Here is a 24,502-nt window from a genome sequence, read left to right as displayed (position 1 = left end):
TATTTGTTCTGGCTATCGTATTTTCACAGAAATTCAAAATCAGCTTGTTAATTTCTACCAAAAAACCCAAAGTTGCCTGCTGGAATTTTGATTAGGTTTGAGTCTATAGACCAGTTTGGGGCAAACTAACAATTTAACCATGTTAGGTCCTCTGATCTATGAATACATATTTCTGCATTTCTTTATTTTTTATTTTTTTACAGAAATATTTTGTAGTTTTTATCATATAGGTCTTTCACAAATTTTAGTAAGTACAACCCTAAGTACTTCTTGTTTTTGATACTATTATAATGGTTTTGCTTTATTTAAGCTTCTACTATTTCACATATATTATGGAGACTTGTTATTATAATTGATTTTTGAATACTGATCTCCTATCATGTAACTTCGCTAAATTCACTTATTATATAGTCCCTTTTCTCAGCCACCTTAGAATTTTCTACTGGCCTAATTGAACTGGCAATGATCTCCAGCCCAATACTGAATACACATAGGGAGTGAGAACATCCTTGCCTTGTTTTTGATCTAGTGGGAAAGCATTCATTCTTTCACCATTTAGTAGGATGTTAGCTGTATGTTTTTTGTAGATAGTGTTTACTACATTGAGGGAGTTTAATTTCCAGTTTACTGAGAGTTTTATTATGAATATATGTTGAATTTTTCAAATGTTTTTCTTATGTCTATTAAAATATACTTTTAAAAATCTATTCATATGGTATATTACATGGATAGATATTTTTGAATATTAAACAATCTCTGCATCCTTGGGATAAACACCTCTTGCTTATAATATAATACTTTTCATATATTCCTAGATTTGATTTGCCAACTTTTATAAAGGTAATATTAATATTGACCTATGTTTTCTGGTGGATATTGATCAGTAATTTTATTTCTTGTAATTGTTATTATTATCAGGGTGATGAAATCTCATAAAATGAGGTGTAAAGTATGACCTACTTTTCTATTTTTGGAAGACTGAGTATAATTAGTTTTTCCTTACATATTTGGTAGAAATATTAAATCATTTTTTAACATCAATCTACTCTTAAGTTGTCTATTGTTTTTTTGTGTGTGTGCTAAGAATGAAAAAAAATCTAGACTTTGAATAATGGACTGTTTTGAAGTCGGATTCATAAGTATTGGTTTTTTAAAAAATATATAAACATTTAATATATGCAAACATAAACAATGAACTTTTTCTTACTCCTCTTCCAGCTTGGACTGTGACACTTTATGACAGTCATATCATAAAAGAAGTATTCTGGGGGCACCTGGGTGGCTCTGTCATTAAGCGTCTGCCTTTGGCTCAGGTCATGATCCCAGCATTCTGGGATCAAGCCCTGCATTGGCTCCCTGTTCAGCAGGAAGCCTGCTTCTCCCTCTCTCACTCCCCCTGCTTGTGTTCCCTCTCTCACTGTCTATCAAGTAAATAAATAAAATCTTAAAAAAAAAAGACGTATTCTGGATTTTCAAATGTTGGTCTCTACAGCAATAACTAAAGAATATAGTTGATGTGCTTTCCCTTTACCAAAATGAAAAATAATCAGCCTATACTCAACACTTCAACTCCTCTGGCACCTTAGGAAGAACTTCTAAATTAAAATCTATAGCCCAGGCCATAGCTATTCTCTTGTCTTACCTGGCTTGTTCATTCTATTCCTTCACTTCATCTTTCACCTTTAGCGTACCCTTGGACTGGCCATACACACTGTACCTTCATGTTAGCATAGGCCCTCCAACAACCTGTTGGTTTACCTGTACCTGTTATTTAAACAACATATGAGCCACAAATGCCAGTTCTAGGCTCCTCCGTTGCCAAGTTATTTGAGAATGGTATAGAAACTAGTTATGTCAGAATGGTACAGAAACTGAATCAAAGCTTCCTATAAAGACATGGATCATCTGACTCTTGACTGGCATTTGCTTGCACTAAGGGAAGAACACCAACAAAACATTAAAGTCTCTAAGAAATAAGAAAGAGCAGGAAATAAGACATATAAATGAATATACTAAAAATTGAGCACTCTTGCATTTGTCTTTTTAATATAAAGAACTATGAGTGATGTAACGAATTATTACTTAACTCTTCCTGAAGTTAAAATAATGCTGCCTAGGAGGAAAGTATATTTAAAGATGTCCTCACAAGACAAAAAGAATCTCAATACATACATATATGCAGATATATTTTTATCTTAGTTTTAGGTAAATAACATTTTATTTATAACCAACATCTAAAGTTAAGTCTATAAATTAGTAATACTGTTTAAGATCAATACCATTAATTTTGTAAAAGCACAAGACTTTTTCCCCCTCATTCATTTACAAAACTCAGCATGATTTAAAAACTTATTACATGAGTAAAATGAATAACAGAATACTAATGAAAAGGTATAGATTAGGTTGGAAACTTTTGTTTTCCAGAAGTTTTCAGGGATTCTTGATGCAAAATTAAACCAGAATCTCAACTCTAAGGAAAAGAGTTTCTTATCTTACAGTTTTGGAAGTTACTGTTTTTTATTTTATTTTATTTTATTTTTATTTATTTATTTTTTTAAAGATAGAGACAGCCAGCGAGAGAGGAAACACAAGCAGGGGGAGTGGGAGAGGAAGAAGCAGGCTCCCAGTGGGGGAGCCCAATGTGGGGCTCGATCCTACAATGCCGGGATCACGCCCTGAGCCAAAGGCAGACACTTAACCGCTGTGCCACCCAGGCGCCCCGGAAGTTACTGTTTTTTAAATACAGTTTTTGCCAAATCAAAGACAGAAAACAAATAAACTCAAAGTTTATTGCTTTAGTTATTAAATAAGCCAAACCAAAGCTTACTGCTTTAATTATTACATAGCATTTGTTAAATTACAGAAGATATTCAAGTCAAGGCCATATAATCACTAAAGAATTATGCTTAGATGCGATATCCTTTTCCTTTTCAAAACCTAAGAAATTCAAGCTATATATTTTTCACTATTTTAAAGAACAAAATAAAAATTGGCATCCTGTGAATCTTATGCTAAATTCAGTACCAAACACAAATACACACTGGCTATTATGTATATTCGTTAATATTACATCCTATATGCTTTCAAAAGAGTGATAAAGGTTTATTTTAGGCAAATGATTAATTTATTTCAAAGGATCACTCAAATCCCATAATTTAAAAATTCTTTCTTATTTGCTTTATAGTTCAATTCATATTTTAATAATTTAAAATCCAATTATTATTGCCAAGATATTATAGGCAATTTTACATCCCATTAACCTTGCTTTGTTTTAATTATAAAGATCCTTTGTTAGATTCCTTTAAATGATCCAGTTTATAATTTCAGCCTGTCCTAGGGAGTACTTTAATTCAGCTGCACATTCATCAACTGTTTTTGTCCTGTTAATTGTAGACAACTGCACAATTGCTTTCTCTAGCTATGATTGATGAATTATATTCACGAGTATAGCTGTTAAGTAGGATAAACATTTATAACAATTTCCACTTAAAGATTTTGAACTTCATTCCCACAAGGACAAATTAAAGACTGATATTCTAATGACTAAGAGAAAGTGTTCTTTATATGCTTCATTTTAAATTACTAGAACAAGTTAAGAAAAAGGCTGTATGTCCATGCAAATGAAATAAAAGAGTGTATAAAGAATCTAATTTGTGCTTAGCACATAGTAGGCCTCAACAAATCGAAGCCAGATAAATGGAGTAGTGTGTCTTTACTGTATCTACATCCCAATCTCAATATGATTTTTTTTTGATCTGAAACTCCCAAGTTCAAATTTATGAAAGAGAAAGGTCTAAATTGAAAGGAAATGAAGTAAACTAAAGGTGAGAGTCAGCAAAATTCTGAATATACATTATAAGTAATAACAACAACAAAACTTCCATTTTTAAAAGCCTATGTTGCAGCAGTTATAATCAATGTCATATATTATTTTCCACCTTCAGAGAAAATGGGCAAGAAAGGTGTTGCACTCTTCTACAGATGTGAAACTGTGTCAGAGGGAGATTATGTTACACGTTAGAGTCTGACAGTTGATCAATACAAGAACTAGTATTTGAACTCCATACAAATGATATACATATGCGATGTGTTGTAATAGGCACTGTGGAAAGAGCCCTACAAAACACACGATGACGAAACAGGCCCTGACACTGCGGTATGGAAAGTACACATCAGGGGAACTGGAAGGTGCTATGAGAACATGTGAAGGCACCTAATCTGGACTAGGGATGGGGGAGGGGTTGGCACTCAGTGAAGACATTCTTTTCACTGAAGTATGAGAAATGAGTGTCCATCTTCATTGTACCGCGGACTGCTGGGGAAAATACTCCAGTATCAAGGACAGCAATCTTCATCTGGTCCCCCAAACCTTCTGGCCATAGGCCTAGGTTTCCTGTCTTTTCTCTCCCCTGTTCATCTACACTGGCTATATTCAACATTTTCCTCTCTTCTCAAACATGACACCCACCTCTCCAAATTTTCTTCATTTTCAATAAATGGTCCTTCCTGTCACCTCACAGAGAAAATAGAAGGTATCATAAAATCCCCGCTGAGTCCTGCCGCCACTATAACTGTATGCCTCCTTTTTCAGGCTCTTCCACAAGAGACTAAGCCCCGCGCCTCTGTCTCACCCCTCCCTGAGTATTCAGTGAGCATGAAAAAATACTCAAGCCCTTCCTTCCAAAAAATATCCCTACAAAACAAAACCCACCTCCAGCAACCACCCTATCTTTCCTCTTCTTGGCCAAACTCCTTAGAGTTGGTGTACTTGCTGACTACACTCATCTCCTACTCATTCCTCAGCTCCGAACAACCTAGCTCCTGGCCCAAGTTCTCTCATGAAATCACCACTTTCTCAGAAGTCATTCCCTGAATTATCTGCTCCCATAGTACCCTCGACTTTGGCACAATTATTATATCAGTAATTGTAAGACTGTTGTCCCCACAAGACTGTAAGCTTTCCTATAGCAGGGCCTGGGTCTATACCCAGCGTCTTCAGCACACAGGTGTACATGTGAATGAAATCAACATTGACAGTCTCGTCACCGCATCAGTAGTCCCTTTCATCCTGAATCAAAAACCCTTTTGTTGCCTGTTCATTCCTTCTCATTCTAGTCAGCATTCTTTTCTTCATTCCTTCAATAAATATTTGTGATTGTGAACTACATGTCGGGTGTTATTCCAGAAACCAAGAATATATCAGTGAAAAGAATACAAGTTCTTAAGGAAAGTATATTTTGGTGGTGAAGATAGATGTAAACAATGAAAATAATTTGAGATGATGTAATTAAATGTTAAAACAGAGTCATGTGATGGAAGTGTGGTAACTCAATAAGATGGTCAAGGGAGCCTCTCTGAGAGGGTGACATTTAAGCTGATTTCTAATGACAGAAAACAGCCAATTATGTACAGCTTCAGGGAAAGAGGATTCCCAGCAGGAACAGCTGTAAAGTGGCCTCAGGTTCTCTGCTCCTTCTACATAGGCTCCCTGAGAATCGCACCCGTAACCATCCAGCCCATGTTCTTCCTTCTGTATTGTTCTAAGTAAATTATACTTATAGTATAAACCAACCAGCTTTAAAGCCAGAAATCAAGTTATCTTTGATTCCTTCTTTTCCCTCTTACAATTCAATCTATCAGCAATTCTGTAGACTTAATTTCCAAAGGATACTTTAAGTCTGTCCACTTCTTGCTTCCTCATAGCCACTAGTAGTCAGTCTATGACACCATCATCTTAAATGAGATTACTGACTCTCAGATTAGATTCAGTTTAGAGCCCCGTAAATCCATTTGCCACACTGTAGATTATGCCTAGCTCTCTTCAATTATATCACAGCACCCTTACCATAGCTTACAAACCCCTTCATGGCATGACTCTCGCCAGTGATCCTTGCCATGAAGGGATGACTTGCCTCTATCTGGCTGGTATACAACTGGCACTTCAATAGCTCTTAGCTTGACTAAAAAGAGCTGTCCAGCAACATGTCTTGCTATCTATTGCTTCCAGGCTTTGGTATCATACCATTCCCCTGGCCCAGAATTTCATTCCTCTATTTTTTAATTTTCTTTCACCTATGTTCTAACCATCTCTCAGTTCTCAATGAAGATGGCATTCTATTTGGATACACTTTTTTTTTTTAACCTCTTGTTTTTGTTTTTTGTTTTTTTAATTTTATAGACTATTGTTAGAGCAATTTTAGGTTCACAGCAGCCTTGAATAAAAGATACAGAAATTTCCCAGATATCCCCTCATCACACAAGGTTCTCCCCCTTTATCTCCATCCCCTACCATAGTGTTACATTTGTTACAAATGACGGACCTATCTTAATATAGTGTTATCACGTAAGATCCATAGTTTATATTAGGGCTTACTCTTGGTGCTGTACATTCTATGGGTGTTGACAAATATATAATGACATGTATCCACTATTACAGTATCAAACAGAGTAGATTTACTGGCCTAAAAGTCCTCTATGCACTGTTTATTTATGTCTTCCTCTTCCCTAACTCCTGGCAACTACTAATCTTTTTTTTACTGTCTCCATAATCTTGCCTTTTCAAGAATGTCATATAGTTGGAATCATACAGTGTGTAGCCTTTTCAGATTGGCTTCTTCTACTTAGTAATATGCAATTAAGGTTTCTCCATGTCTTTTTGTGGCTTGACAGCTCATTTCTTTTACTTTTTTATTTTTTTTATAAAGATTTTATTTATTTGACAGATGGAGAGAATGAGCAAGAGAGCACAAGCAGGGGGAGTGGCAGAAGGAGAGGGAGAAGCAGGCTCCCCACTGAGCAGGGAGCCCAATGTGGGGCTTGATCCCAGGACCCTGAGATCTTCACCCAAGCTGAAGGCAGACGCTTAACCCACTGAGCCACCCAAGCACCCTGAAAGCTCATTTCTTGTTATCACTAAATAATAAATATTCCACTGTCTGGTTGTACCACATAAATAAATGGGTATCTGTTTATCCATTCATCTACTGAAGAACATCTTGGTTGCTTTCAAGTTTTGGCAATTATGAATAAAGTGGCTATCAACATCTGTGTGCAGGTTTTTATGTGAACATAAGTTTTCAACTCTTTCGAGGAGATATAAGGGAGAACAACTGCTAGATCACAGTAAGAATGTGTTGTAAAAAACTACGAACCTATTTTGCAAAGTGGCCGTACCATTTTGTATTCTCACCACTAATGAATGAGAGTTCCTGTTGTTCACATTCTTGTCAGTGTTCCAGATTTTGACCATTCTAATAGGTGTGTAGTAGTATCTCATGTTTTTGATTTGCATTTCCCTGATGACTTATGGTGAAGGGCATCTTTTCCTAAGCTTATTTGCCATACGTAGATCTTCTTTGCTGAGGTGTCTGTTAAGGCCTTTGGCTCATTTTTTTAACCAGGTTGTTTATTTTCTTATTGTTGAATTTTAAGAGTTCTTTGTATATTTTAGGGAATAGTCCTCTATCAGAAGTGTCTTTTGCAAATATTTTCTCCCAGTCTGTGGCTTGTTCTTTTCATTCTCTTGACACTGACTTTTGTAGAAAAGAAGTCTTTAATTTTAATTTAGTCTAGACTATCAACTCTTTCTTTCATGGATCATGTCTTTGGTGTTGTATCTAAACAGTCATAACCAAACCCAAGGTCATCTAGATTTTCTCTTATGTTATCTTCTATACATTTTATAGTTTTGCATTTTACATTCAGATCTCTGATTCATTTTGAGTTAATGTTTGTGAAGAGTATAAGGTCTGTGTCTAGATTTAATTTTGGCATGTGGATGTCCAGCACCATTCACTGAAAAGGCCATCTTTGTTCTATTGTATTGGCTTTTCTGAAATCCCTGATAGTCCTATCACCTGGAGAATATACTCTTTAAGTCAGAGTAAGTGTCCTGTCTTCTACTTGTATTAATACCTATACCACCTCTATCACAGCACACTTACAATATTGTATGGATTATTCTAATATTTGTCTTTCCTCCAAAAATTCAGAACCATGTTTGTCTCATTCACTTCTCTATTCCCATCTCCTATAATAGGATTTGGTATGTAGTAGTCACTGAACAGGCATTTGCTGTATTAATGTACACATGATCTGTTCTTTCGTATTTTTTGCTAGTCATGTTTCAATTTTTGTTCTAAAATCATCTTTAGTGGAGGAACAATTGGTAAATGAATACAAAAATCTAGAATGGCACAAAGAACATTATGGTGAGCATTTTGAAGGTTTTCATGGACTAAAATTTTTTAAAAATTATAACTACCTTCTATAATTCCAACTTTTTCTAAAACAAAATAAAATGAACTCCAAACTCTACCACTGAACAATAAAATAGTATCAGAACTAAAACCTCTGGTATTAGCAAATTCCCCCCTTCCTTTTCTAAGATAATAACTATAATCTTAAGTGCTGAAAATTCAATTATGTTAACTCTTCAGAGAGTTACTGATGACAAGATAATTTTTGTTTTTTCCTTCACAGTTGAAACAAATTGACAAAATTAGCATGTATATGAATTGAGAGATTTTTATAATTGATATGAAAATGAATAGTCTGGGCAACATTTTTTTTTCTATTTTTCATCACCTTAAGATGGATAATAATTATTATCAACTCTTATCACAACAAAGTTCTATAAGAACTACAGTATGTTGTTATTATGTAAAATTAGTATTTATATTATAAAAGAAAGCTGATATTTTCCTGCATCTTTTGCTTTGCAGTGAATGTAAAATTTATTTTAACTTTTAGAGTTGTGTTATTATGACAAAAAATAATTCATTCATGGATTATGTAAATGAGAAATATACAATAAAATGAATTATTATAAAAACAGAGGTTATGTCCGAATTATAATAAACTGATGGGAAATAAAACTAATACTAAAAAGGAATACTAAACTGCATTTGATTTTTTAAAAATGGCTTGCTATACCATATATAAACTAATTTTCAAGGAAATCTTGTAAAATATTCTTTCATGACACCTCCCTTGATAAAGGGAAGTTTTATATACAGTAAGCATTATTTCCTTATCATCAATTTAATTAAATATAGTTTCAAATAAGAAAAAAATAGATTATGCCAAATATTCAGTCATTATTTTCCAAAGAATACACTGTATCATAGAAAAAAACACTGTAAAGGATGCAGGTCCTTGGCTGACAGAAGCTATACATCTCAAAATGGTGACAGTTAACATCTGTCTCAATGTATCCACTGCCAATAAAGTATTGGAAAAATCACAGTGAACAACTGTTTATCCTAAAGTGGTAAATACAATAATGGGCTCTAACATAAATTTACTTACAGCACCATTTTAACAATGGGATATATGAATTCTTAATCTGACCATTCTATTCACCATATTTAACATTCTTCACGTTTTCGGTTGGATATCCAAGAGCATGATATGTTCAGATAAAACTACTTCACATGAACTGAGATGGGCTGAGGGAGTGAACACTGAGCATGGCTTTGAAAACAGATGGAGTGGCAGATGGGACTGCAGACTGGGTTCACTTGATCTGTGTTAAACAACTTTACTACCCAGTAAGATGGGGCTCAAATCTCACAAAAACCTTATAAAGTTTGTTCCTTTATTTCATAGATGCTTTTCTGCACCCTAAAATAAATATGATTAATATCTTAAACTTTGTTCCTTTTAACTACCTGTGTGATAAATTATTTAACTCTAATATATTTCCTTATTCATTTTTGGAACAGATGGTAGGAGAGCAGCCGCCTAGCAGAATAAAATGTACACAAACTAATTGTCTAAAAATTGTAAAATTAATTACCTTCCTTCATTGATGAGTTCAATAAATGCAAGTCCTGCATTCTTCTGAATAGAATTTTGCCATTCCTAAAAGGAGAAACCAAACCAAGTTTAAGAAAAATGAGCATGTAAACAAAAGTAACATCTGGTTTAAGGATCATGTTGATGTTAACAGCTTCCATGTGATATCATTTCTACATCTTTTAAAAATATTTTTAACAAATGTTATTTTGTAAGAAATCCAAATTTTAAAAGTAGCTCTGTATCACTTAGTTTAGAAGGTGCTTTTGAATTCCCAGTAAATCTCAGGCTTGATGCAGACTGAGATAGAAAGTGAGACGCGGGTACAGAAGATTCTCAACACAGCCTCCTTCCAAAAGAAATCAAATAAATAGTCATGCAACTATACAAGTGGTAGAAACATTTGGGAAAGAAAACATTAGCCTTGAACATAGAGATTTTTCATTCAGACTATAAAACAAAAATCAGAAATATATACATTAAAATTGATTTGGAAATTAAATGTTCTAGTTACACGTGCATTCCAGGTGACGGAAAAGTACGTAGAAAAAAAGGTTACGAATGAATTCTTTTGAATTTGCAAAAGAAAAGGGGGGCAATATTAAAACTATATCCGAATGTAACCTCTCTTTGCTAATCTAGATTAGAACATATTGTAAATTTGGCAGTTCCAGTGTCATTATAAATCTGTGATTGTTATATAGTGTTTTGGCTTAGGAAAGTATATTGCTTATTTTGTACTCTTCCAATAGCATATTTAGAATATGCCTTAACCATTTTTTTTGAAGGGGTATTGGTTTATTCTAGTGATTTCAATTTTTTGCTTTTTTATATAGCTGGTAAATTATATTTTTTGGATTAAAAAACACAACTCTTTCAATAGTACTATAAATAAATGTTTCCTTAATACATTTTTTAAAAAAATCCCTCTTGATCACTCACATCACTCATCTATAGATTTTTTCTTCATGATTTTCCCACTAATAAGTTGCTACACACGAGGTAGTCAGCTGTCTTGCCATAAATTCAGCTTCACAAAAAGCAGTCTCCATGTCAACCCTTCCCTCTACTCTTGATCATATTGCCTTTTTAAAGTTTTGCATACATACTGGGAATAAATGTGGTCCCCCAAAATAGGTACTTGATTTGTAAATATTTTCTGCTTGAAGTATATCTGTGAAGAATTACAGAAGAATGCATCATGAATCTACATTTCCCCAGGAGAGAGAATCAACAACTTAGGAAAAGAGATGTGGAAGCCTGGGGACAGTAATGATCTTATAAAGGCATAAATGGTTCTATGGCTCTCTAAATGGTTTTAGCAAAGCCACTTTTAGCTATCCTACATAACCTAATGAAAATTCATCGAAATGACAACATCACTATTGCATTTTGCAGTGCTTATTAAAACTTTAAAATCATTTCTGTTGAAAATAATTACAGGGAACTCTTTTTCCTATATTTTAATAAAATGATTTATATTACCAACCTTTTATATATTTTGCATATTCCCATTATATATCCTATATTTATTGCAAACCAATATCCCACAAAATGTGCAAATTTCTCAGGACTACTTGACATTTATTGTGATATTAGCTTCAAGAGAAAAGTGACTCTTATATAAAAAGAACCATGGCACTGTGAAGAATAAACTCTTACAGACAATGTCTTAAACATGATATTCTTTATGATACTGTTTGTACACCAAGGCTCTTTTATCAGCAGAAACTTAAATATGCATAGGATTTTTTAAGCAGATATTTCAAAGTACATACTCAGGTATTACATATGCATCCCAAATTATACTGTGTCTAAAAGATCATAGAGGAAAATGTTTTAAAAAAACTCTGTTCAGATCAAAGATCAAACAAAAGATATCTGTGAGGTGCCTCAGCCCACGAGACACTAATCTGCAATCTTTGATAAAGGAACAGCAGAAATCTAAGTCTGAGCCAAGTCAAGGACATTAGAGTTTGAAGGATGAGAAAGCCAATGAAAGTGTATGACTGCAAGACTTCATTCAAGAAATATGTGTTTTAAAAGAGTAATTTGTCACTTCTGCAAGAGTAAACAGTAGAAGACTGTTTTATATGCCTTTCTAGAAGAGAAACAATAAAGGCCTATACTGCACTGGTATTTCGAATAGGGAAATGGAAATTAAGAGATGATACAAATTAAAAGACGATTCTGGATGAGAAATTGGATTTAAGGGCTAAAATAAAAAAGTAGAACAATATAAGGTTTAAGTTATTAGCATGAATGACAGGAAGAATGGTAATATTATTATGAAAATAAGAAAAAGGGTACTCATTTGAGGAAAATCACAGGGTTGTCATGAGTCCCTATTTGTTGGGATTAGGATGATGATGGTATATCACAATGGAATGTGGAATTTGGAATTATTTGCATAAAAATATTGACTAAAGCAAACCATCAGGCAAAAGCCTCTAAAGATGGAATGAGCACTGGGTGTTATATGCAACTGATGAATCTCTAAATTCTATCTCTGAAACTAATACTACACTATATGTTGATTAAATTCAATTTAAATTTAAAAAATTTTAAAAAGAAGAAGAAACAGAAAGAGGATCAAAACACCTAGGATGAATTTTGGAAATCACTCACATTTTTAAGATTAGAAAAAGAAGCTGTTAAGAGAGATAAGACCTAACAAAATTTAAGAATAGTAGCACAATGTTATAGCACCATTTAAAAGAAAATAATTCACTTATTACACTGGCTCAGCAAAATAAAAACATACAAACAGACCCTTTAATCAGTAACATTCTCTTTTTTAATGATCAAGGATTTAAGTTTTATCGTACGTGAATTGTAAAACACAAAATATGGTAAGCCACAAAGTGTATGAAACATAAACTGAAAAGTACAAAAAAAAAAAAACCCCAAAAAGACGCCATTCCAAGGGAGGGGACAGAAAGCTAGAAGCGGCACAGGAGCTGCTGCCTGAGCTGGCTCTGGGTCTGGAGCTGACAGTCTGATGCTGGTGGTGGATATGGGAACGGAGCTGGCACTGGATGGGTCTAGCTCGAGAGCTGATGCCCAAGCTGCTGTATCTCAGACTGCAGTGCTGGAGCTGGCTGTAGAACTGACTCTAGTTCTGGGCTGACTCGAAGTCTGGCACTGTTGCCAGACCTGGTATGAAAGCTGGTGATGGAGATAACTCTAGATCTGGAGCTGATAGTGGCTCTGGGGCTAGAGCTGGAGCTGCCACTAAATCTGGAGTTGGGATGAGAGCTCATGCTGGGGTTGGCTGTAGCTCTGCAGCTAGCTCCAGCACTATTTCTGGAGCTAGTGTAGAAGGTGGCTCTGGCTCTAGAGTTGCTGCTAGGATGAGTTCTGGAATCGGCCCTAGCTCTGTAGTTGCCGCTGGAGCCAGTGCTGCAACTAGTGACAGAAGTCGCTCCATCCCTGGAGCTGGCTCTAGCTCTGCTCTGGAACTGGTCTGGAGCTGATTCTAGCTCCAAAGCTGGCACTGCCCTCAGCTCTGGAGATGGAGAAGGTCCCAGAGCTGTGTGAAGCACCAGAGCTTGTTCAAGAGCTGGCCCAAACTCTACAGGTACTGGAGCTGGTGCTAGAGTTGGCAAAAGAGCTGGTGCCTAAGCTACTAATATCACTTCTGAAGTCATTACCTAGAGTTGGCAACCTGACATGAAAGACACTGCCCAAGCGTACAAAAGAGATTCCAGGAACAACAATAAGAACACAACAAAAAAAGGAAACCTGGAAAATGAGAGACAGTGAAACAAGAGAAAAAAAATTCTGTAATTACATGGTTGACATATATGAAGATATTTCAAACAACCAGAAAAGAAAGCTTAAAGACAAAGTTGCAAACATCTCCCAAAAGTACAGAAGGTGCCAAGAAAAAGATAAAAGGATGTGGCAACAGTAATAACAACAACAAAAATGGAGAAATAAGGAAATTGGATGGCGATCTCCAATCAAAAGACCATATCCACTGAGTAGGAACTGTAGAAAGAGTGAATGGGGAAGAGTGAAGGGGGAACGTGGAAGAAAAGAAATTATCAAATAAATATAAAACTGTTCCCAGAAATGAAATATCTGATATAAAACCCCCAACAAACCACATTATCATAAAAATTTCCTTAACATTAGAATTAAGGAAAAGGCTAACGGGAAAAAAAAATTGTACAAAGAATCATGAATAAGAACAAAACGAAATTTCTTAACAGTAAAGCTAGAAAAGAGAAGAAAACACTGCTTGCATGGTTACGGAGAACATAACACTCAGAACACAATATCCACCCAAACTGTCAATAACATCTGAGGATAGACTAGTTTCAAACATGCGTAAACATTTGTTTTTCATCCACTCTCTTTCCAGAACGCTGCCAAAACGAGGGTGTCTCTCCCACAGGAGAGACAAGATTATGCTGTGACAGCTACTGAACGTCAGGGGCTTGAAGAAAGATGTATTTCTTCCACAAGCTCCAAGGCCATTGTGGTGTTTCTCTCTACATCATCATTAGCCTCACTCTGGGAGCCAGACCGACAATGCAGCCATAGTCTGGAACACTGTCCACAGCCAAGGTGGAAATAGTTACTTTTGTCAGACTACAGAGAGTAAAAAATTTTGAGTGCAAATTTATCATTGCCATGTATATATTTTTGACTTCAGAGTTGTATTTGTGAATAAGCAGGCAATATAATTCCTGAGTTTGTTTGATGACAATGTAATGCTATTGACAGGTTTCATTACTTGAGTTCAACTTCTTCCTCACAAAATGCTGAAGTGAGAATTGCTCTTTTCTCAAAATTCTTAGCTAAATCAGAGCTCACATAAGAGGCTCTATCTTGCTCTTCTGTCACCTCTGATTATCCTTTTCTTTCCTCAGACGTAAGTAGACATCAAATAGTTAGGTGACACATAATTTTAAAACAACATAAACGGAAATACCAATTTTCCAATATGGAGTTCAACACTAGCTAGCTTAAAAGTATTTTTCTGTATGTCTCTAAACCTCAATTTACTTTTTATATGTTTTATGTGCACATTATACTATTAGATCTTAGGTACTGAATCTTTGAAGGAGGAGCCACATTTTATTCATCTATAATAACTAAAGGGCCAGAAGAAATGAATAATGAAATTTCTACAATGACTATACTACCACATTAAGGCAACAAGAGGTCAGTTCTATTAGTTTAGTGACACTGGATGGAAAACAAAGAAAACAAAATCCTATGAATAAAATTTAAGAAATATTATATTCCCTAGTATCTTTTTTCTAGGATCTATTAGTTATTTGCTAGCCAAATTTGAGTATTATCTTCCCTACGGTGGAAGCCTACTGAGTTATCCATTAACATGTTATGAATGGGAATGAAGAGTAATTTTGCAGGCTTTGACCTAAGTAAGGGTCAGAGTGGATTCCACATAATGTTTAAAGAGTATAATTCAAGTTCTGAAGGTTTTCAAAATTTCTTAATAACTATAATAACCAATTTGCATAATTTCAATTTATCAAGTCAATTTCTGTTAACCACATTAACAATTTGTGAGGTCACAAAAATGTTACCAATTATCTTTCTTTAAGAGGGCTTAAGGTTTTAAATTTTCAAATGGTGTAAGATATAAAAGTCCGAGGCAGGAGATAAACTAAATCCAGGATATACACAGTAATCTCTCTGGCATCTGAGGGGAAAAAAAAGTCAAGTAATTTAATTCAAAATTATGAGTAATAGGGGGCGCCTGGGTAGCGCAGTCGTTAAAGCGTCTGCCTTCGGCTCAGGGCGTGATCCCGGCGTGCCGGGATCGAGTCCCACATCAGGCTCCTCCGCTGTGAGCCTGCTTCTTCCTCTTCCACTCCCCCTGCTTGTGTTCCCTCTCTCACTGGCTGTCTCTCTGTCACATAAATAAATAAAATCTTTAAAAAAAAACAAAACAAAACAAAAAAAAAACAAAATTATGAGTAATAGAGGAATAATATAGTAAAATATGAATTTTAAAACAGAAGAACATATGATGTTCGTGCTTACGGTGGGTTGCATGGTGTACAGTTTTGTCACCCTTTCCACTCCTCCCAACTATGCTGCATCCCAAGGGGCTGCTTCAGTAGAAGAGTTGGAGTAGTAATGACCTAAGCCATACAAACAGCACTAAAACTAGAAATTTTAAACATGTTTGTATCAGTGGCTGTCTGGGATTTAGCATGAGACTTCAGTCTCTCCTGGTTTTGGTGAATTTTAAACAAACAGATTTTGCAAGGCAATGAGGAAAACACAGATTTTTTTTTTTCTTTCAACCACTTAAAAAAACTAAATGAGAGAGAGAAAAGGGGATAACAAATATTCCTGACAAGATGAAGTATATTTTCCCTCTCCGAAATGTCAGGATTGAATCTGTTTTTTTAAAGCTTACATAATAATTTCTGAATGACAGTTGTAAAAGCACAAATAATTATTTGGGCATCTTTATTTGAAAATTCCAAACTCAGTAAAATATGGTACCCAGTACTGAATAGTAAACAAAAACAGAAGTGCAGAGAAAAAACTGGAATGTGAAGGATAAAGTATCCTACAGGAAAAGTATAACTTGTAACAATAGTTTATGTTGGCAAAGCAATAAATCGTTTTTTGTGAGGTTTTATTTATTTGAGAGAGAGAAAGCACGGGCAGGGAGCGGGTGAGGGCAGAAGAAGAGGAAGAAGCAGACTCCCTGCTGAGCAGGGAGCATGATGCAGGACTCGATCCCAGGACCCTGGGATCATGACCTGGGCTGAAGGCAAGAAGCTTAACCGACTGAGCCACCTAGGCACTCTGGCAAAGCAATAAATCTTCAAGAGAGTAAAAAGAAATGATTATTTTAAAACTTTGGAAATGGGAGATGGGATCAATCCTAGATCATTATTTTCTCAATGCTTAATACTGTCATTAATTGGAAAATATTCCATCTGAAATATAATTCTTTATATTTTGTAATGATTTGTTCACACATATGTCTCCCCACTAGATCATAAATTCATTAATGAAAGGAAGGATCTTGTTTTCTTTAACTATGCATACCTACTAAGTAGCAAGTGTCTGGCATACTGTACAGACTTAATGTATTTTTGTTGTTGAACTGAATTTAATCCTCCCAAATCAAGGGTATCACTTAAATCTATGGTTCTCAATCTGGCTGAACAAAAGAATCAACAGGGGAGTTGTTAAAAAGTCCCAATCACAACAGAATAATCTCTAAGGATGGGGCCCAGGCATTGGAATTTTAAAGGTTCCCAAATTATTTTGATGTAGAGTCAGTATGGACAACCACAGACTTAGGTCATCTCTCTCTCCCGACAAGACTGCACACATACAAACTTCAAAGTGCTTAACTTGCCAGCATAGAGTACGTTAGTTATGAGGTGATGTATATATTTTCCTTCAAGTTGTTCAATTATTTAAATTTCCTTCTACTCATCTGTAAAACAGTATATTATTGTATCATAATTACACCATAATTTACACCATAATCATTGAAGTATCCACATCTCTAAACACATTTACTAAGGTCCTTTTCAGCTCTGACATGGCATTTCATTCCCATAAATGGTATTTTTGTAAGAAACTCATAGTGACCATGTAAAAAAATGTAACAAATCGGGCTAGGCGATGATCATATTCTTTTATGTTGATGCACATTTGATTTTGCGTTTTAAAAAGTACTTTTTTAAAGATTTATTTATTGAGAGAGGGAGAGAGAGCGCCAAGTGGAAGGGACAGAGGGAAAGCGGTAGAGGATCCCAAGCGGACTCCACGCTGAGCAAGAAGCCCAATGTGGGGGCTCGATCTCATGACCTGAGCCAAAACCAAGAGTTGGACACTTAACTGACTCAGCCAGCCAGACACCCCAAAAAGTGTTTCTTAAATGTACATTACTATGTAACTGATTCTAGGAGTTTCAAAAGAATAATTAGGTAAAATATTGAAAGGATGACAAGAAAAGTACTTAACATAGACAGGAACTGAGTGTTTGTTGTGGTTGCTGACGCATAAACTACGTTGAGAGTTGATAAATGGAATATAGCTGGACAGGGAAGATACTGTAATCACTGTCCTAGCTTTCTAACAATTCTCTCTGACATGCAGACTTAGAGAAATTACTTAAAACAAGGGAAATGGATACATGAGAATGTGCACAAAGGGATAATAACTTATTGTCATTTCAAAAAAGACAATCTTTTGGCAATGACAGAAGAAAAAGTGTACTTTAAAATTGTGACTACAAATCATTCTAGAAAGTCTTCTGCTATTTAAGAAAACACACACAAACACACATACAGACGTGCACACACACATGCACTCATTCAACTACTGAGAAAAAGAACATCTATAAGAAAAGGTGTAAATTGGGACGCCTGGGTAGCGCAGTCGTTAAGCATCTGCCTTCGGCTCAGGGCGTGATCCCGGCGTTCCGGGATCGAGTCCCACACTGGGCTCCTCCGCTGGGAGCCTGCTTCTTCCTCTCCCACTCCCCTGCTATGTTCCCTCTCTCGCTGGCTGTCTCTCTGTCACATAAATAAATAAAAAATCTTAAAAAAAAAAGAAAATAAAAGGTGTAAATTAAACATAGGCATCAAATTTTTGTCTTCATGGGAAACATACTAAATCGGGTTTGAATGCCTGCAGAGAGCTGCCAAGTCTTTAGACAGTTTTGTCATAATTTTTTAACTCTTCTATGTGGATGCATAAAACTTCCTAAGATGAAGGACTTTTTCAGAGAATTGGATATCAAGTTAAGGATCCTTTGAAACGAAACACTTTGAAGACAAATAGGTTCCAGAAGGATGACAATGAAATCCCTATGTTCTCTTCAACAACCACTTCATGGTAGTTAGATGAACTAGTAGAAATCTCAGACACAGAACATAATGTTTTTTTTTCCCACCAGTTTTTCCTCATTGATGTCAGCTCAATGCATATTTCTCTTTCCCTTTAGCTTTGTATACGATTAGGTAAACCAACTTAATGTCCTTAGAGACTCAATCCATCTCAAAATCTTTGAAAATATAGAAAATAGTTCAAGGTAAAAAAGGGAGGTTAAATTGAGATCTTGTCTTCAGGAACTTCAGAACTGATTTTTTACTTTCTATATCCTTAATGTCTACTTATCATTAACGGCCATTAAAAGAAGTTGGCAAGTACCTCAAAACTTTTCCTAGTGAATGTTCACTATAACTGGCATGCTTATTAATTCTTTGCAGTAAGTGAAAGAAATTAGTAAGTTAAGGTATTGAAATAATATACTTTATATACAGAAAACCAGATATGTCATTTTTCATCACTTACAAAGATAAACTAATGAAAATAAATATGCAAGTATTCAATGTATCATTTGTTTTCATTTTCATTGCTTATTTCTGTGAACATCTTACTAAAAGCACTATAAGTAAAATTGGATATAAGAAATGAATAATCTATACCAAGAGATTATTGATATGAAAGTCAACCACAGAAAAACCATTAGGTAATATGGAAATATATCTAGTAGGTCACTAAAAGTTGGTGTATCATGCAAACATGAAGAGTTTCCTTGGATCCTAAGAGATCACTAAATTATGTAAATACATTTAACACAACTATTTATTACAAATATTCTTATGTGTGTGTATATATACTTGTATTTGTATTTTTAATGAAAAATAATCTAGGTTGTTTTACAAGATATTTTTTAAACAGTTTTTTCTATAACTGAGAATATATACAATAAACTAGCATATTTATTTGCTATGTTAAGCTGTTCAGGATACTTATTCCTTGGTGAGAAAACATCTGCTACTAGAAATGATCAGAAGAACATCAAGACATGACAACTTTATTAAATACAAAAATTGAGGAAATATTTCAGATTTTCTATTTAGGTAGGAAAATAGTAAAAGCTAGGATAGGATTTTTTTTTATTTTTTAATTTTTTTAAAGACTTTATTTGACAGAGAGAAAGTGAGAGAGCACAAGCAGGGGGAACTCCAGGGGCAGAGGGAGAAGCAGACTCTCTGCTGACCAGGGAGCCCGATGTGGGGCTAAATCCCAGGACCCTGGGATCATGACCTGAGCCCAAGGCAGACGCTTAACCAACTGAGCCACCCAGATACACTGAGAATAAGATTTTTTAAATAAACTTTCAGATTTGTGCCTTTTTAATTAAAAAAATTAAAAATTTAAATTAGAATCTAAAAACAAATATGCCACATTTTAAATATTAGGGTTTATCTCATTCAAATCTGCAGTTTAGGATTTAATGCTAATGTGGTTTCGAAGAACTTCAGTTTGAAAGAAAAATAACTTTTAAAACTTGACAATAAAACAAAATCCGATGCTGGTCTGTACTCAATGAGAGAAAAATGACTATCCTTCTCTAATTTCCATGATTTATCATGAAAAAGATATTTACTTTTGTTCAACAAAATTCATTTCTTGAGAGCTTACCACGTGCCTGAGTCATGACTGATGTACTCCTATTTTGTCTTAAGTTACACTGTACTGTTGATATCACTTTTTTGATGATCTTTGAACGTCATATTTTTCTAGAGCTAAGAATTAGTGTTATCAGTAGATCGATTCTCAAAACATTATAACTTAAGAAAAAGTATACGGTAAAATATAAATATAAAGGAAATTATACCATTAGCATAAGAGCTCCAGACTGTATTCAACTATAGCATAAAAGTGCTGGGTATTATTAAGCTACTATGCAAGTTTAGTTTCTCCAAAACTGTTCATTTATAACCTAATGATACAACAGACATTTGACATTTCTCAATATGTACATCCGAAGACCTTTGCACTTAGTCATGTTTTGAGACTACCACCTAGGCTTATACTATATCCCACAACAAGAGATCATTATAAGAACTGCCTTATTTCCAAGAATAAGTAGAAAACAACCATGCTGCTTTGAGCTGTTGATGCTTTGTTGCTGCCTGGCTAATTCATTCCCACATACCGAATTTGTAGCACACATGATTTCAATTCATGCCTCGGGAGAATAATAAATTACACTATTCCAGTTATCTATGTTAAACACTTATGAATAGAAGGAACTTTTAGTGTTAAATCCTGAATGCCAAGACCTTGGTGTGCTTCACTGGCATAAAGCAGAATTATGTACAGTTATATTAAATATGTTATATTTATTCATGAGTAATCATGTAGCAATAGGTGTATAAGCCGGCATAAGAATGTTAGTGTTGTAGAAACTAAGGATCTAAGGATCTCATCATTTTTAGCCCACTGCAGGAATCTCCAACACACAATTAGCTGATTTTTGCTTGTACACCTACAATATTCTGGGATTCTGGAACAGCTTGTTCTACTTTTGGACTATATTACATTAAACAAAGAAAGCACAGATATTCATATATGAAAGGGAGAGCTGTGTTGACCAAGAGAGCATCTATTCCTCACATGTGGCTATTACAAGTACTTGAAATGCAGCTTGTATAAACTGATACGGGTTCTAAGTATAAAGTATATACCCGATTAATTTTAAATAATTGATAAACTTGTGTAGTGTTTGGACTTCTGAACAATGACTTCCAAAGTTGGCTCCCTCAAGTAACTGTTACCTGTGAGTAAAATTTTGCTTGTCATTATAATGTACACAGGCTAGTAACAAGGTCATCAAACCAATTTAAAAACAATAAAAAAGAGTCCACAAGACTGTGTGTGTGTGTGTTCACACACACATCTACCTGATTTGAAAGACTTAGTATAAAAAACAGAAATATAAAATCTCAATTATTTTTATATTGATCACATGTTGAAATGATACTTAGGTTAAATAAAATATATTATTAACATTAACCTCATCTGTCTCTTTTTTACCATTTTAAATGCAGTAATTAGAAATTTCTAAATTGTACATGACTCACATTTCATTTTTTCAGAAAGTGCGGCTCTAGAGCACCAACTGGGAAAGCAATCTGTAAACCACTGCTGTTATAACAACAATTTCTGCTCACACTAATAACAAAATAAATAACTTCGCATTTACGTGTAGAAGTGTAGTTTGAAAGAATATTCATTCAACGATTAATTGTTATTATTCCTTGTAATGAAAATATGAGGTAAGGGCGAATTTTATTTAACCTTCTACTATTCTAAAATTGTTTTTCTTTTAATGTACAGGAACTACTCTTGAATTAGATATCATCTTGGACATATACTCTTAAATGATTTTCAACAAGGGTGCCAAGACCTTTCAATGGAAAGAGAATGGTCTCTTCAACAAAAGGTGCTGGGAAAACTGGATATCTACATCCAAAAGAATGAATTTAAATCTTCCCTCGCATCATATATAAAGAGTAACTCAAAACGGATCAAACACCTAAATTTAGGAACTAAAACTATCAGAAGAAAATATAGTGGAAAATCTGCATGACCTCAGTTTTGGCCATGGGTTCAAAAACACGACACCAAAAGTATAAGCGACAATAACAACAAAAATAAACAAACTGGACATCACTGAAATAAAAAATTTTGTGTGTCAAAAATCACGACCAAGAGAATGAAAATAACCTACAGAATAGAAGAAAATATTTGCAAATCATATACTTGATAAGGATTTTATATCCAGAATAAAGACACGTAAAACTCAACAATAAACTCAATTAGAACATGGAAAAGGATGTGAATGGACATTTCTCCAAAGAGGATACGCAATTTGCCAATAGATGCATGCAAAGATGCTCAACGTCATTGGTCATTAGGGAAATGAAAGTCAAAACCACAATGAAATACCACTTCCCACTCACTGGGATGACCATAATTAAAACAAGAATAACATATTAAAACAACAACAACAACCAAAAAGACAAAATAACAAGACTTGGAGCGGATATGGAGATATTGGAACCCTTGTACATTCCAATGTAAAATGTGCAGCCATCATGGAAAACTGGAAGTTTCTCAGAAAGCTAAACAGAATTATCACATACCTCAGCAATTCTACTCCTAGGTATATGTTTAAAAGAACTGAAAATAGGATTATTCACAATATTAAGAAGGGGTAAACACCCATATGCCCATCAAAAGATTAATTGGATAAACAAAATATGGGTACTGTACATAGAATGGAACATCATTCAACCATCAAAAGTGAAGTTCTGATACATGTTACAACTTGGATAAACCTTAAGAACATTATGTTGAGTGAAATAAACTAGACACAAAAGGACAAATATAATTTCACTTATATAAAATATTGAAAATAGGCAAATCGATGAGATAAAAAGTAGATTAGATGTACCAGAGTCTGGGGGAAAGAGATATGGGGAATTACTGCATAGTGGGTACAGAGTTTTTGTTTGGGGTGCTGAAAATTCTTGGAAATGAATAATGGTAATGGTTATACAGCACTGTGAAAATAGTTAATGCCACTGAATTGCACACTTAGAAATGGTTGAAAAGCACATTTTATGTTATATATGTTTTATCACAATGTAAGTATGTATATCAAATCATCCTGGGGACTGTGTTTTCTCTTTATCATGCATTAGCTTAGTAAGTAATAATAAATATATATACTATGTGTTGGACAGTTTGCTAGGTGTGGATGGCATAATGATGAATGGAAAAATAAAATGAACTTTGTTATGGTGTAAATTTGTAGTATAACTGAAATGGATAACATCCATAAAGTAACCTTGGAAGACTTTAAAGCTCTGCATCATACTTAAGAAGTCTTTCCTTTTGCATAGTTTGAAACAGATATTCTGTAATTTAAAATACTCTCCACAAATATTAAATAAATATACTGATGACACTATACATAACTAATTTTCTCCACTGGCTGAATGGAATGCTTACAAAAGAGAGGAAATACTGGATATGATGCTTACCCTAAAGGGAATTCCAATTAAATGGATAAAGACAATCATGCCTGTATCACACGTAAGAGCATCCAATTAAAATGTGTAAACAGGTACCTATATTTACTATCTAAATCTATGTACTTCAAATGTTAAGAGGAACGATGGAGTGATTAGAACCACATAATAATAAATGAGAAAAGCTTTATGAAAGAAAAGAGTTTGGAAATAATTGGGAAGATATGAGGTAATAATAACAATTCTGTGTTTTGATAATGGTGGTGGTTACATCAATATAAGGAATGAAATTACTTGATCTATATACACACAAATGAATGCATGTAATAGTGAAATAGTAAAATAATGCCGTGGGAAGGGCACATGGAACTCTATGTACTATTTTTGCAACTTACTGTGAGTCTATGCTTATTTAAACAATGGAAGAAAAAGAGGACACTGAAAATTACTTATCACACAACAGCCTTTAAAAATAAAGTATGTTGAAATATACACAGGACAAAAGTAAAAAAACAAAACAAAACAAAAAACAACACCAAAAAGCAAGAGAGGATATATAATAGTGGTAGGGCTGTGAAATGCATATACATGGTTTTTGTTATTTTTCAAAGTTGTGGCAATATGCCTGAAGAATTTATGTAATGTAAACATAGAAAAATAGACATGGGGGCAAACAAACATGCCAAAATAATTAGAAAGAAAGCAAAGGGGTGGATATTGTGGCAAAGTATGGGAAGGGGTTTTGGGTCAGGGAGGTGGTCTATCAGTGACCCAGGGAAATGGGTTTACCTCAGAATATGCTACACTTTCTCCTCTTCTACTGAAATTATAGCTCTTAAGGATTATTCTAC

The 24,502-nt window shown here is 34.5% G+C and overlaps 1 protein-coding gene across 1 annotated transcript in view; it reads right to left on the bottom strand.

Annotated features, from left to right (window-relative positions):
* Positions 1-24,502, bottom strand: part of NBEA (neurobeachin) — a 664,295-nt gene that overhangs the window by 315,391 nt on the left and 324,402 nt on the right. Inside the window, exon 35 of the mRNA XM_040622005.1 lies at positions 9,800-9,864. Coding sequence (XP_040477939.1) covers positions 9,800-9,864 — 65 coding nt within the window. The remainder of the gene's footprint in view (positions 1-9,799; positions 9,865-24,502) is intronic.

The sequence above is a fragment of the Ursus maritimus genome, unplaced genomic scaffold (genome assembly GCF_017311325.1).
Source record: "Ursus maritimus isolate PB19 unplaced genomic scaffold, ASM1731132v1 scaffold_10, whole genome shotgun sequence".
NCBI lineage: Eukaryota > Metazoa > Chordata > Mammalia > Carnivora > Ursidae > Ursus > Ursus maritimus.
Note: the sequence above shows the minus strand (reverse complement) of the source record. Positions and strands in the feature narration are given on the sequence as shown.